General features: G+C 36.6%; 1 protein-coding gene across 1 annotated transcript in view; it reads left to right on the forward strand.

The window, feature by feature from the left end:
• The window catches only part of lrp1bb (low density lipoprotein receptor-related protein 1Bb), a 471,212-nt gene that overhangs the window by 450,465 nt on the left and 3,706 nt on the right, over positions 1–17,041 (forward strand). The window contains exons 83-89 of the mRNA XM_066685917.1: positions 1,734–1,859; positions 2,375–2,539; positions 5,646–5,807; positions 6,587–6,761; positions 8,142–8,246; positions 13,696–13,809; positions 16,161–16,237. Of these exons, the coding sequence (XP_066542014.1) occupies positions 1,734–1,859; positions 2,375–2,539; positions 5,646–5,807; positions 6,587–6,761; positions 8,142–8,246; positions 13,696–13,809; positions 16,161–16,237 (924 nt within the window). The remainder of the gene's footprint in view (positions 1–1,733; positions 1,860–2,374; positions 2,540–5,645; positions 5,808–6,586; positions 6,762–8,141; positions 8,247–13,695; positions 13,810–16,160; positions 16,238–17,041) is intronic.

Genomic DNA, 17,041 nt, shown 5'->3' on the forward strand with positions numbered 1-17,041 from the left:
TTTGTTGCAAAACATGCAAATACCAATGCAAAACACTTCTGTGTTAATTAGTGTAGGCCTCTAAATCAGATCCACATAGCATACACTCTTAAAAATTATGGTTCTACAACGATTCTTTATTAAAAAAATGGTTCTATATAGAGCCCTGAACATTTGAAGAACCATTTGCATGATTAAAGTGTTCTTTGCACAGTGTATGGTTTCTTCAGATTAATGGAGAATGTGCTATGCATAGTTCTATATAACACCTTTTAGAGAAGGTTCTTCATATGTTCAGGGTTCTATACAGAACAATTCCCTTTAATATAGAACCCTTGTAGAACCATCATTTTAAGAGTGTGTGGTAAACGAGTGGAGCGGCATTTTCACTTTGATTTCTGTCATTTGCGTTCAGAGATACGTATAAACAGCAGGTTTAATGGGGCAGGATAATTGGTTTCTGAGCTTGCATAAGCCACACCCAGACCCTTCCTACCACCAGCAGTCCGGGAAACAAGCTGTGGTCTATGCATCGGTCAATGCTTGTACAAAGGTTATAAACTCCTGGTATATATCTTTATAGCTCTACTCTGCCAACTTCCAGGTTAAAAATAGATGTGTCGATATTCAGCGACAAGATATATCATGATAGTGATATATCACACACAATAGTGTTATTATTACAGTCATAGGACTTGTAGTTTCATGAGAATATCCCTCAAGTGCCCATAAGCTGTCACATTGCAATCTAGTGCTTCTTTTATTTTATTATTATTGATCGCAACACCTTCACAGCTGACGTTGAAGGTTGCAGCGCTGTCTCCTTTCATACTCAGACCATCAGGTCTACTAGCCAGTCCAGGAAACATAAAATAATAATAAACCAAGACCTGTCTATTAAAAGCTTCCAAAGACAGGAATTCCCAAAATACCAACACTTTAAAGCTAATAATTATACACATGTATTATTTAAACAAATTTTTTGATAGTATAATAATTAAAGCAATATTGTAATCAAAATAAAAGCTTTTGCACTTATCATATGGATGCATCACTACAACAATCTACCTCCAAAATGGTTGCTTTTTTTAGTGAATATAATTCTTTCTTCATTTCTCATTTCTGTCTCACGTTGTGAGCATCGTGGTGGGTCCAGAGCCTAACAGAATCATTGACACAAAGCCAGAACACACCTTGGTCAGGGCACCAGTCCAATACAGGGGCAATAATGTAATGGACATTAATGTAAACATTTTATTTTCTGTTCCATTTGTCCTTTCACCTTGACATTTATATTCAATTTAAAGTGTAGCTGGAGTTAAGATTTAAGAAACAACAAAAAAGTACATCCAAAATTTTGGGCTGAAAACTGTATTACATGTAAATGTTTATGGAACATCGCCTAATGAATATTTTTTAAAAATTACATTTAGTCTTTACTTATTGTGTAAGCTATTCCTGCTTGAGTACATTTACTTTATTTTCCACATACCTCTATGCTTTCCCTCAGATGATCAGTCCAATTATATCTCAAGTATCTAACACAAATTTTATACTGCACTATTATCTTCCATGAATATGTGAGGCATGTGTCCTGAAGTTTTTTTCTGCCACAGTGTGAAAATTCTCATATGCACATAGATTTTCTGGAGCTCATTTTCCTTCATGACTATTGTGGGAGTTGTCTGCAGGTTTTACAGGTTCACCTTGGTGCTGGGAACAATCATTATACCATTTTTTGTCTGTTTTATCAGTAGCCAACCCGTGTCTGAAGATAACCTGTGACTTTATGTGCCTGCTGAATCCAACTGGAGCCAGCTGCACGTGTCCCGAAGGGAAGACCCTGGTTAATGGCTCCTGTATTGATCCCAGCGTATCAGGTCAGCCATTTAACTTCAGGGGAAAAGATGGGCCACTTCATGAGTGAATATTTAGAGTGGGCTGTAATTCTGGACTTGTCATTATGTGAGCTCAGCTGAAAAGTCACTAGGGGCCCGTTGGTGTCTGTCTCTTTGGATGGGTCTTCACCATTCAGGCTTGTGCTAGCCTTCACACATCCAATTGTAGAGACCTAACCAAAGAGTAGAGTTGGCAGTACATATATTGGGAAGAAACTTTGGTAAAGTAATTTAAAAAAAAAAAGGCACTAAGACATGTCCTTGCCTTCAGTGGCCTTGATCTGACCACTGAACTTCAGAGAGCTTGTTTTAAAATGCAGTGTCCAACTTAGCTTTTACATTTAAGCAGCCGGGCTTTACCTCAGATAGCCGAAGGAGGATAATGTGCCATTTCTTGTCCCTGAAAAACCCCAGTACGTCCTCGTAAAGGACAGGGAGCAGCTAGGTGTGGAAGCTTGGTGCTGTGCTTGAGTGGGTTTTGCTGTGTTGTGTTGAAGGTGACCTGTGCCGACCTGCTTGTGAGAATGGAGGGCGCTGTGTGGCCAATGAGAAAGGTGACTGGCGCTGTTATTGCTGGCCCGATTTCTCTGGAGAGCGCTGTGAAGTCAACCACTGCACAGACTTCTGCTTAAACGGAGGCACGTGTACAGGGTCACCACTAGGTAAGCAAAACTCCAGCCACTTTGTTGCCTTATTAGTATTGTGTTTTGCCTTCATTCAAAAGAACATCTGTTTTAGTCTCTGTTCAGAACTCAGTTTCAAGCACTAAAATATATGATATTTTGACAAGAAGGAATCTGTAATATGGGGAATATATTTAATAAAATATGTAATGAACATATCAAATATTGAAAGATTAAAATAATAAGGAATTCCCCAAAGCTGGAGGATAGTGGGAGCCTAGAATAGCATGGGATTTTAATCACTAGATCAAGGGTACTATTGGAAATATGCCCTACCTCTTTGGTGCAAAATATGCCTGTTGGAATATTGCTATGAGGATCTGATTGCCTTCAACTACACACCAACTAAAAAAAAAAAATAATAATTAAAAAGAAAAAATAGGCAACTAGGGCTGTGCCATATTGTATCAATTGCAATAATATCATCATTTTAATCATTTTAATTTTAAAATTATTTAAAAAAGTCAATATCATGATATTGTAATTGTCTAACTTATTTACCTAACAATGTTATGCAATTAGCCATGATATGGCATACATTCTTTACATTAGTTGTTTAGGTACAGTGAAGTACGGTGGAAAGTGTCTCTGAATGATTGAAATTACATTTGTAATCAAACAAACTTTTTTAATAAATTAAACCATTTAATACTTTTAATATATATTACATATATTTATTATAATTAGTATTAATATTTTTTTTAGCAATAGTGTGTTCTTAAAATGCATAAAAGTATTTTTCATTGCTTCGTCATATCGCCAAGTATATTGTTATTGTGAAAATACCCTATACTGTCGTGATACTATTTTAGGGCCATATCGCCCACCCCTATAATTAACGCTTGTTACATAGCGATATTCATGTGTTTCAAGAGTTTCCTACTCTTCAGCATTGCTTTTCTATGTAGATTGGGTAAACTATGTACACAACAGGTGAACCTTAATTAAGCTGAACTCTGTGATTATAATGGAAGTCTAAAAACATTAAGACTTACGCTGTGACTTACTTTCTGTAAACTTTTCTTCAATGGAAACTCCTGATGAAAGGATGATGTTCAGTGAAGAGTGAACTGTGTTTGACTGACAGATCTGATTTGTCTTTACATGCTAGATTAACATCCAGAGTTAAGACACTCAGATTTTTGCTTGAATAATCCGTCCGAACAATACCCGGCCTATTTTATGTTCCTGTAAATGAGTTTTAATGTTTCATTAAGTGCAATAAGAACAGCAGATGTCTGAACAGTTCCTGCAGTGTCAGCCTCTTTCAAGGTTTTGATTCAGGGAATGGTGCTGACTCAGATTTTTATCCTTTGACAGTAAAAGCTTTCATACTATCATAGACTTTAACAGCTTGTGGCAAGTTTTCCAAAGGAATGGAGTGTGAGTTATTAGTTTAGTTTTCCTGTACTATTTTTTATGTAGTTACACATTTACATAGTATTGACAGATATATTGCACAGGCTTCCATTCCTTATATAATATATGAAAGCAGGTTCAGGTCTGTACTTCAGACATGGTTTGTTGCTGTGAGAGATTCTTACTGTTTCAGAACAACAGTAACTTTCCGTTTAATTCATACAGTAAAAACATATCTTGTTAGGAACACAACTGCGGTGCTGATGGAAAGTTTCAGCAGGCTAAGAATGGAAAATACAGCACATCAAATTACCATGCTTTTATTACTGCTGGTGATAACAGAGACTTATCAGAGTTCGTTTTGTTTTCAAGTCAGCAGTAGCCTATTTCAAAAATACAATTTCTTGAGAGTGCTTCATAAAGAGTTTTAATTTGGAGTGAGAATGCCTTTGTCCTACCTCTAGAAACAATATTGCTAATGACAAAATCAGCCAAGTGTTTGTGTCTACGTCTGAATTAAAATTAGTCAAGTGTCATTTCATATCTGCAATCAGTCACATGCTGCGTGAAGCACACAGGAAAGCAATTATCTGTACATCTTTCTGAGACTGATATTAAATATATTTTGTGATTTACTTGTGTAATAGCTTACTGCTTGATGAGTTTTAATATTAAAAGGCTGATGTATATTTGAATTAACTATGCAAGTGCAAAATTGGCTGTAGGAGGATGAATATTCAGTAAGAAGTAGAGCTGAAATGGCAATCGCTTCAGTTCCGTTCATCAATACATTTTAAATGTGCCTGAAGGGAAATGCATTCAATGATTTGGTATCAGAAATATGACATTGACTGTTCTAAGTTTCTGTATTCATTGGAAGGGTGGTTTCTACAAAGATATATTTTTGGATTTTAATGACAGAATTTCTTTAACCACAATGGAATAGATTGACAGATGTAATCTGAGAGTGTATATTTTCTACTAAGGGTTTAATACCAAATTATTAAGCAATACATTTATTATTGCATTATAAATAACACAATCCAGCCTTTTGCTGAAAAAAAAAAGATATTTGAATAGATTAGTCCATGGACTGATAAAAGGTGACTATGTTAATGCAGATTTGTGACAGTTTCATCAGCAAACCTTTTCAGTTACTGTTCTTACTGTGAATGTGTTTTGCTCTCTAGCTGTACAGGGGAACATCACACTCCTGGCATTTCTCAAGTGCATCCACCTTTATCATCTCTGCCTTCTAATACCATATATATAGGTTTTTAGCATCCATATAGAAGGAAATTAATTTGGAACATGGTATGTCAGAAGGTTTGAAGTCTTTCTGAAGCTGTACTGTTAACCCACTGTAACTCAAACAGTCGGTCACATATTGTGTATGTTTTCTGATTGGACATCATTGAAAGAAAGAAAAAACAGGTGCCATTTTGTTGGGAAGATCTGCTTCTCTGTTTAAAGGTGGTATTTGAAATGTTTCCACTTCTCAAATGATAAAAAAATTATTTCAAGTTATTCAAGTTTAAACACGCGTCCAAAATGCGTTACTAGGTAGAGACACATCCTTATATTTGAAGAGAATGGCACTAAAGCAAACTCAAGTTCACACATTAAGATTCCATATTCTTGGGCATGACCCAGAGGTGACGTTTCTATCTTAAGTAAAGATCCTATGCTCTTACTGGGAAATAATGAGTCTCTTTTCCTGCCCTAGGGAAAGCCACGTGTCGCTGTGCAGTGGGGTTCACTGGCCCTAACTGTGAGCGGCGGGTGTGTGATAATTACTGCCAGAATGGAGGGACATGTGATGTCAGCCAGGGGAACCAGCCAGTGTGCCGTTGCCTAGCAGAGTACACTGGTGACCGCTGCCTCCACCGTGAGTATGCTAGAGTGACCACTTTCAGCTCTACTTATTTCCAAAGCTATTTCTGTTCTCAGCAAAAGTCACTACAGATCATTTTATACTGTTGTGTTCTTTCTATAATGGACCAATTATACACTGCATTATTTCTGACAACTCTCAGCACAGTGAGGAAATGCCCATCACACATTTTAACATCCAGGTGTAGATGATTTACATGAAGAGGGAAAAAGAAGGACAAGTGAATGATTATTCTTAAGACGGCTTTGTTGGGTATTTATTATTTCCATGTAATATTCAAGACCTCTCCCTTTTTATATATTTTAAAATCACATGTATTTTTCCTTCCATTGCACTGACAAACAGCAGCATTATAGACAACAAGAGAAAAAAAGGACTATTTGAAGAGAACAGACAATTTCCAGCACCTAAAGTGTTTGAGTGTTTGAACAGTGTGTGCCCAGAGAGGCTTCTAAATGCCACAGAGACAACCTTGAGGTGCTCCTGAGCCGAGAAGAAATAATTCTTCTATTATATAGTTTTTTTGTTGTTGCAGTTTGTAAAAAAAAGAATTACATTATTTTATCTGGCTACTATTCATGTATTTTCACTGCTGTGCCCCCAAGAGGGTGATACTTTCTTCATCTCTGTACTTGATGTTTGACGTGGATGATTAAGTCTCATTAAAGCTTTGCAATATTCCAGTCAGATCAGCAGATGATAAAGACGGAATTGTCCTCTGAATTTGAATCAGCCATTCTGAAACCATGTCTCTGTGGTTTTCCCTATAACAGATATATGTCACCATTACTGTGTAAACTCCAAGGCCTGCACTCTCTCCAGCTCTGGCCATGTGGAGTGTGTGTGCCCAGCTCGATATGAAGGGATCAAATGTGATGCTGATAAGTGCCTTCGGTGCCATGGAGCTCCGTGTATTATTGATGGAGAGACGGGAGATGTGGCCTGCAAGTACGTTCCATAAAGATAACTGTTTCCTTTCTCCTTTTTCAAAAGCTCTAAATTAGGCCCTCAGTTTAAGCAGGGTTTGTGTTGTACTGCATTATGAGATCAAACATGCAATTCATTTAGAATATCTTACCGATAACAAATCTCCTGGACACCAAAAAAGACCCGGCCTTAACGTCCAATCCCAGTGACATTTGAATGATCATGCACCAGATTTAAAATACTGTGTCAGAGAGCATAATTCAGTTCTTTAATGTCTAGTCAAAATGGCCATTACAAAGTGGTGATTAAAAGTGTTAACCCTTGTGTGTAAGGAAACTGAGTTGCAATTAAAAGAAAACACTACGATTGGAGTCACAACATGTAAACCGTGCACAATCTGGTAAACCACCTAAATATTAACCATTATATAAACATGTCATCCATGAGAGACTATTTCCATGCATTCTTTCACTGTGAGAATAAAACTCAGTGATGTGGGTCTGAAAGGACATGTAGCTGTCAAGAGTCCAGACCAGAATTAATTATCTTAATTATATCACTTTGTTGAGAACTTGGCCCCCACTCAGCTAAAATAAACTGGTCAATATACTATACATTCACCACATATGTACAGGAAAATCAGGTCAAATCATCCTATTTTCCAATATTTTCATTAACTGTATTACAAAATAAAATTAAATCAAATACCAAGTGGCCCATGGCAATAAGAGCTTCTCCTCTTTTCTGCACAAATGAACTGAGCACATGCTCCTGCTCTGCTTACTCTTCTCATCCTGGGTGCATATACAACCTAAACTCCATGCTGTTAAATTTTTCACATTAATTTTGACTATTTATTGTTTTTAAAAAGAAAATAAAACAGAACTAATATTGATTAAAATAAGAACATGTAAGAGTACTGAAATAAAACATTGAGTGATTTTAAGTATTTAGTTTTAATCTGTACTCCTCTGCTATTTGCTCCAGAGTTTAACATCTCAGACTTAGATCATGAAAAGCATAAAATATAACAAAATTCTAAAGATTTGTAACTGAAATGTAACCAAATTTAAAGACTGAACTAGGCCTGGACAATACTTCAATATCTTTATTATATATTATTATAATTATTATTATAATATTCTTTAAAAATATAAAATGTTTCAATAGCATGAAAGCCAGTGTCCTGAAAAAATATAAATAAATAAAGTGTAATAAAGGCAAAGTGTGGACACCATAGCTATATTTTCTTCATGGCCATAACTTCATGGCCATTTTAGCTGGAAATGAAATAAATGAAGGCTGTTGTCTGAATACGGTGCTGTATTAGATTTGAATCGAGTGTTGAACACACTTGCACTCAATATTATATTTAATTAAATCTCCCCATCTGTCTTGCAGCTGTACTAGTGGCAGAATAGCCTCCAGCTGCCAGCTGTGTGATGGCTACTGCTACAACGGAGGCACCTGTCACCTGGACCCTGATACCAGCCTGCCCTTCTGCCAGTGAGTAATGACTAAATCACCTTCTTTTGTCTCAGTCCAAATCTCTGCAATTATACACACACAGAGCCAGATGCCTCAGACAGCCTCAGTGTTTATCTGTGGAACATTGCAGAGACACCAGAAAACACACTGATGCATTTCTCATCGGTGGGAAGCAAAGCGGCTCAGCAAGGGGCAGTATTCTGGCACCCGGTTTAAGAGCTTTTACGTTACAGCTATTTCTGTATCTGAAATGCCTGCAGTCTTAGGTTTGCATGTACACACATGGCCAGGGTGTTAAGGCTTTGTGTTTCAGGTACAAAGACATGTCTTATTCATGAAACCAGCATGTGAACATAAAGTGCATGTCATGGGAGGATGTTTGGTTACATATTCTGTGATTACTTGTATCTCTCATATGTCCAAAAGTCTGTAGAAACTTGCTGATTTAACTATTTATCGTCACCTCCTCCAGTTAATAATTCCCTACTTACATGCTATTGTAAAGCAATTGACTGTATGTTTTTATACTAACATTTTATTCTTATACTTACAGTGTGTTGTTAAATTTTGCTTCAAATTATGAGAATATGTTCATAAAAATAACTATTCAAGAACGCCCTATGAACTTTACAGAACTGAAATGACAAAAACAAATGCATTACTTTAAATTCAACAACATTAAAAAAAAAACTGCACAAATTAATCAAAAGACAATGTAATCTACATGTTTTAATGCTTTAGAAATAATAGAAAAGTGAGAATGAATTATATGTGTGTTTCTCTGGATTGAAGCTGAAGTAGTGTTGTAGGTGGATCTATCTATAATATGATGAGTGGGTCTTTGGTCATTTATAAATACAGCTACAGGACTGAATTGGGTCTCAGTCTCTGATAGAAGTCACATTTACATGAATTACATTGTAATTTTAATATTCTAGAATAAAAGTAAATTAATAAAATGCCATAGAGTTAAAAAATAGTGTATTTACAGTTCTTCACCTTTTTTTGAGCTAGCTGTAAGTCATTAAGTTGGTTAGTACCTCACTAAATTTCTAGTGGCTTAATGCCATCAAATTCACACAGCACTTTCCCATTATTTAGTCTAAAGCTATCCCTGAAGAGCAGAGAATATTACTGCAGCAAAGAAGGAACACAATTCATGCTGATATGCTTGATTTCCTGATTGTTGTATGTACTGGTGTCTACTACAAACTTGATTTATGTATAAAATATTAAATATTTAATTCAATCTTTAAAAAATTCTTGTATTTGGGATGCAAATGATCAGTGTTTAATATTAGCCTTTAATTATGTTGAAAAAAGATTCAAGTCAATGTCATAATTCATAAAATTAATAGTAAATATTATGCCTGTCAACTTTTGGACATATGGTGTATGTATGAAGATCCGCAGAGATATGTTTAGCATGTGGATCCTTCTTTTATCTCTGCAGTTTTAAATGTCATAGAGTGTAGAAATTTTTTGACATAGGTCATTTGCACATAGAGTCATCTTTTATTAACTGACCCATCATACACTAGGTCATGTTTTGAATTATGTGCAGTTGGCTTTCTTGTCCACCACATCAGGTAATGTGAGTGAGCAGTTGGTGACCAAGAATGTGACAGCAGACAAGCGAAAGAAAGTGTCCTTGCTAAGCTTGTGGTTAACAAGAATTAAATTACAGTCAGTTGTATTGAGGCGCCAAGTTGAAGCAGGGTGTTTATATTCATGCTGAGGAGTCTTGTCATTTGTACCAAATAGTCTTTGTAGTTTAAATGACGTTTGTGGTGGCGCCTGACACAATTGAGAAGATAAAATCAATTTCTATGCAAATGATCTCATCTGCTTTTCTGTGAGGTTAAAGCATCCTGATAATGTGCTTTATTCACTGGCTCCCAGGCCCAGAAAATGTATGCATTGATTTATCTTCCTGTGTGGAGAAGCCATAATGGTTGACCTTAAATGCAGCTGATAGAAATTAATTTCCAATCTTTATCAAAAAGACATTTCTACAACTGTGAACATCTCCTCATCCAAAGCAAACTATTGTTATTATCACAGACATTCAGACAGAGAGTAAATGAAGAACAGCTCAAAATCTGGAGCCTTTCTTTCATTTGAACTTAAAAAAAAACAAGTATGATTCCATGAGCGGGTGCCATTCACATTTATAAATATCTGTGTATAATCAGAGAGATCCTCACAAGTTTATCTGCTGCACTTAGAAAACCTTGTTGTTGAGTCACAGCCCACTATAACTTAACTTAATCTAAGTTTATGGACATTTATTATTATTATTATTATTATTATTATTATTATTATTATTGTCATTATTTGCTATAAATTATGATTTGCATTACACAGTGTAAAACATAGCATTTTAGGGCTCAACCACTATAACTTTCACTTTCACATATGAACTCTGGAGAAACTGTAGAGAAACTCAGGATTATCAGGTCCAAAGATGTCCCAGAGTAGTCCTTTCACACATGTTGCACACACTGGAGATTTACTGTATCAGATGCATGCTCGCAGTGTGATTTAATCCAATGCCTATGCAGCATGTGCAGGAGAAACTCTGGAACATTAGCGTCTCTGTTCGTACGTTTGCTCACTCAGCGTTCACCCGGAGTCTTTAATGGAGGCTAGAGGGTTATAGTCCTGGACAAATGTGTTTGCATTTACACATACAGCCCCTTCGGGTAAACTCCAGAACATTTCTGCGTTACCGTGTTTGTGTGAAAGCGGCTTATGAAAACATCTGTAAAATTTATCAGTCCCTTAAAGCCATTGTTGGCAAATAATCTTTGGCCTCTTTTCCACTGCAGAGCCAAGGCCATGGTTCCCAGGGCCATGGTGGACAGCTCCACTCTAGTGTAGACTGATTAATGTGTGTCAACTGATTTGACATCAACAGTCAATAATAACTGTAACCATTATTTCTACAATGGAAATAATTCTTAATATTTATATTTAATAAATATGCAAGCATATTTTTTACCATGGAAGTATTCCTTAATATTTATTAATATTAAACATTTTGCAACAATAATGTTGTCAGTGGGTTTTATCTGGCAGCACAAATGGGACATCAATTTTGAAATAATTACCTAATACATACATCATTAAAACATCCTACCCAAACATTTGTTAGGCCCTCGGGTTTGTTATCTGTGCTGAGAAATCCAAGCTGAGCTCAAATTATTAGCGTTCTGGGCTGAACCGTGTTTGTTTTGCATTGCTGGTTTAAATTGTTTGGCCCTACAGAGGACCAGAGGTCTTTGTAGAGAAAGAGATAATATTCCTGAGAGCAGATCTCTGACTAGATTAAATGTATGCTTTCTTAGATTCAGAGATAAAAATTCCTAAATAAATGAATTAATTATTAAGAGTTATAAAAAGCTAAATGGCACCTCAATCATGGAATCAGTCAAAGTCTGAATCCGCTTCATGCACCTGCTTCTGCTTCTTTCATTTTTTTCATTATATAGAAAAATGACTTTTGTGCATTTATGTTGAGGAGGTACACTGTAATACTACACTCTATCTTTAAAAACAAGGGTTTTAAGAATTTCTCTTCTGAAAAACTTTACATGTTATAACATTTCATTGAGGATTTGATGTCATTCAGCCATGAATCAATAGTGAGGTCAGATACTGCTGTAGGGTGATTAGAATTGGATCACAAATACCCCAACATATTATCCCAAAGTAAAGTTAAATAATGCTCCATCAACAAGGTTACCAATACTGTAGGGCCTTTTACCCCTCTGGTTGATGCTTGAAATTAGGCATAATGACTCTAAGCTCATATGCAGCTGCTTGAAAAAGTTCTACTTTTACAGTTGTGTTTCTGTGGATTTAAGACAAGCTGTTCAAACATTAAAGGGGACATATTCTACTTTTTTTTTCCAAAAGTTAAAACAGTTTCCTTTGGTCTTTATGAATTGTCTGTGACATATATTAAGCAAAATTCAAAGCTCAAATAACACAGCAATTTTTCCCCATCTAAACAGCCCAGTTCAGAATAGCCGGTTTTAGCACCTGTTCCTTTAAATGTGCATGAGCTACAGCGTACTTCAGCACAAGAGCCCAGGAGTGAGGAGAAAGGAGAAGAAACACTGGATTTTATCCATTTTTATGTTCTCTTTCTTTTTCATTCTCTTATTTGCCATAGTTAATCAGCACTCCTATTTCTCTGTGCATGTTGTGTTTGTTTTGCTCTATTTAACCTCATCCTTATGCTCTCATATAAACACTGATCCTGTGATGTGATTGGAAATACACACAGATCAGGAGGTGAGAAAATTGTAATATCTCTGCACAGTATGTATGATGCAGCACAAAATCAGAACCACTTGTTTGCTCATGTGTTGCCTTATTTAGGCAGAACCAAAAATGAAAGGAAAAACAAGACCAGACTGGGATGATTTATTCCACAGTTTATGAGCTGGTAGGAGCTAGGGTTCATGTTGTAATGCACTGAAATTAGTTTTTCATAATATGTCCCCTTTAATAAATGGCTTTTACTGCAGTGGTTGCAAGTTAAAGAAGTAGAATTCACTAATTTTAAGGCATATGAATACCTTGTTTTCATAAACTTATTTAATTTGACTCTCTTTTAGGGATGCACCGAAATGAACATTTTCTAAATGGAACAAAACGAAATATTTAACTGAAGATTGGACACTGAACATAGCTTTTCAGTGTTTCGTTTATTTTCCCCTTTTTCACCACTGCATAAATTAAATAGACAAACTATATTTTATCTTTGTTTTTAAAGAAAAAAATTACTAAATTGCTATTTAAAAATATTTATTGAACACTGAACATTTTTACAACACAGCACACCCCAACAAAGCACAAAATGACATAAAATGAATAAAAGCTAGGAAACTTCAGCATGTTCTGGTATGATTTGCTGACTAAAAATAACGAGTTAAAGTGGGTATTACCCTGGAGCAGTTGCAACTAGCCCTGAAGCTAAGAAGCAAAGTTCCACTCTGGTTCACTTCTACGGCCAGGAACTAGAAAAAGGTATCATGGTCATTAAAAATGTCATCATTCAATATAAATTATTCAACTGACATTTGTTTTCTTTTTCTTGTTGTTTTTTTTTTTTTTTTTTGTGGGGTGGGGGGTGGCAATTTTGGTTCCAGAATTTTCGGTGCATCCCTACTCTCTTTGTGATAAAATTAGTCTTTTGCTCTTGACTGCTGGGGTGTAATTAAGTTTCTGCTGTATGTCAGGTCTTTACCTCATTCGGTAGCTTTGAAGCACTGTTTGAGCCATGTGATATAACTGACCCTTTCCCCAAGTTTGATATCAAGCGGACAACATCCGATTGTACCCCGGAGTGAAGACTGTACTTAATATTCACACCTTGCCTAATGAGGACAGTGTGTTGTGCCGGCTGACTCGCACCTTTCTTATTTTTCCCTCACCCCACTGCCATTTCTTGCAGCTGCACAGCTGGGTTCAAGAACCAACGCTGTGATGAACTGGCCAACCCCTGTGATTACTACTGTCAGAATGAAGGGATATGCACAATAACCTCCCTTAACAAACCCCGCTGCAAGTAGGTCCCACATATGTACCTTTTCCACCAAAGACCACTCTTCTCCATCGCCAGGCACAGTCTAACAGACCTCCGAATCCCACCCTCTGTGCACAGAGCAGTCACTCTCTCTCTGACCACTGCCCATTCTCATACCATGCTGGACTTCATATACTCTGCTTGTAGTCTCTGCCTTTATGAGAATTTCACAGTTTGTTTAAACGATGCCATATAATGCCACTACTGCATTTATAGCCACAAAATGTAAGCTATTACTCCATGTTTCTACCTGCATATGCATGTTAATTTCATATTGTAACATTGTGTATAATTTATGGTTTACAGTAGGCTTAAGACTGGTTGAAACAACACAGTGTAGCTTATGTACAATGGGATGGGCAATATGATGATACAGCAATCTTATCACAATACACTGAATATTTGCAATATTTTATTTTATTATTATTTATTTACAGGGTTTCCCGCAGAAAATCCGTTAGTCAAGGTGGTACTGGGGCTGGGGGATTCACTCGTTCTTGTTTGTGACCGGGGGATGGTTGACAACAGGGCAACAACCTTGTACCCACCCCCACACGCACCCTCTTTGGGAATCAAAGCTCAAGAAACAAACCGAGTCATCGTTCAGTGTTTTGAAAATCAACTGATATTTTGTGAATTATGTGCTCTGTGTGGTGTTTGGATGCTTTGAGGCACTTACACGATGGGTTGAGTGTAGACTCATTGAGTGGATCAGTTCATGAATCAATTGCAAATTCAAATCAATGATTCAAAACATTGTTTACAAGCATGGGCAGCACATGTTGACCTTGTGTACAAACAACAGCGGGGAACTCAGAGACGACACACAGCTTGCCTTAAACACTGTATTATGCTTCAAAACTCGTGTTTGTGATTAAAAACTGAGAAATACCACATTAAACGAGTCAAAGAATGTACTCTGGAACTTTGAAGGATCTCTTATTATGGAGTGTTTTCTACAATGGCTTGATTAATCACAGATCACTCGAAATAGCAGAAAGACACATTGGAAGCCTTGATAAGAAACTGAACGAGTTGCATGAAACGAATGGAGAGGGTGGGCGAGGGCATGGATGACATAGTCAAGGCGGCCTCCCTTCGTTGTCAAGTTGGCCGCCCTAACTGTAAAGCACTGCGGGAAACCCTGATTTAAAAGCTATGTATATAGGCACATATTTATGAAGCAGTATTCGAATATGCATAGTTTGTACCAGTAATGCAAGATGTGTGCTGTATAGTAGATGTCAATGAACTGACACACAAGAGGCCTTAAACTAAAGTGATATTTTTTAGATGTGAAGCTCCTCGCCATTTTAATCATTCACTCACTCACCATCTTTCAGATACTAACTCATTCACACATATCCAGACACATACACACTCACTCATATCCTCACACATGATACTCACTCATTCACATATTCACTTACATAGTCTCTCTCAGGCAGATACTCATTCTTTCAGATAATCACTCATTTACATACTCATAAACACACACATACTCCTTATGATGCTCACTTATTTCCATATTCACTTATATGATCATAATCTCATAAGCTCACTCAGTCATTCATCCATGCTCGCCTATTCACTCAATCAGACACTCACTCACTCTTACATACTTACTCACTTGTAGGACTTGCACCATAAAGCGCACTGTTTATCATATACTATGTCACAATTAGGGACTGCTCCCCAAAGGGATGCTATTGTGTTTCATATCAATCACACTTTTACCTTTTTTCTACTTACATATTACACTACAGAAATCAAGAGTATCAGGCATTGTGCTTATGCTCCATTTACTTTTTCTTTTTTGTTATTTAAGCAAGTCATTTTGTTTGTTCATAGAATGAGTTATGAATGAAAAAATATATACATATTTTATTTTTATGGCTTTTTATGTTGATATGGTGCCACTTCATAAAACCTCTTATTTCATCTTGAGATTATTGCATTTGTGCATGATGATATGTCCCTATGTAGACAGCCTTCATGTAAAATGAGTGTGTTTAGATTTCTCTTCTTTAAAGGTAAGCACATCCTCAGATGTACGAAGTTCAGTCATCACTCATCTGGTTACTCACTTGCATACCACCCATCTGACGTTATTTGTCATTTCGGACGAGGTTTCTCATCTTTTTTCTGTCTGTTACACTGCTCAGCCTGATATTACAGAGCTGATTTATTCTACATGGTGTGGATGTCTATCTTTGCTTGTGTAAACTGTCTCTGGGCTGGACTGTGTTTGCTATAATTCAGCATGTGCCAGCCAGAGAGATTAGAATTCATAACCACTGTCTGATGGCCCCTGTGTGGATGTTTTTAATCAGGTGCTCGGCCAATTGGTCAGGGACGCAGTGTGAAAGGCCCGCCCCCAAGAGCAGCCGCTCAGACAACACAGCTGGAGGTGAGCTAAGGGGTCTGCAGCCTACATTCATTACACCACACAAACACACACACACACCACTCTGATTAAAATATACACTCCTCATACACTCTCAGTCAAGCACATAGCTAAGGCATCTGAGCATGAACAAAGACGATTTATGATTAAATAAGATCTTAATTCTTGTGGTTCTCAGAGATGCTCATAGCACTAACTCCTTTACCACTTTTGCATACAACAAACATATTCATAACTGCAGTATGGGCTGGTGTGTGTTTTGGCACCTCTGGTCAAATGATGCATAAAGAATACTCTTATTCACATTGTCATTGCATTTTTGAATATATATTATTGGGAGAGGGGCATATAACATGGCTTGTGGGCAGAATGTATAATAGATTGTATGTTTTGTTTGTTTGTGTTTTTGTTTTACTTTTTCCTTTCTCCAGTTAACGAGAATAAAGGCAAAACTAAACCAATTCCTATTTATTTATTTATTTACCTCTGCCTGTTTATGCACTTACAGTAAATGTGATGCCTGCATCATGTTCCAAAATACAAGGAAAAATAAAGTAGTATGTAGGACCTATTAAGCTTTACCACACACTTACCTGATTAACACCTATAACTCAGAACACTGTAAAAGGGATGAGTGTCTGTTCCGTAAATATAACAAACGCATTTGATACTGAGAAGTAATATTGACTTCTGCTGATTTTACATCAGAACTGATCGTTTACATCTTGAATCAATAAAAAAAAAACAAGAGAGGCTGCTGTTGATTCTACTGTAAAGTCACCTTTTCATCATTTTGTCTCAGCAGTG

This window comes from Hoplias malabaricus, chromosome 12 (genome assembly GCF_029633855.1).
Source record: "Hoplias malabaricus isolate fHopMal1 chromosome 12, fHopMal1.hap1, whole genome shotgun sequence".
NCBI lineage: Eukaryota > Metazoa > Chordata > Actinopteri > Characiformes > Erythrinidae > Hoplias > Hoplias malabaricus.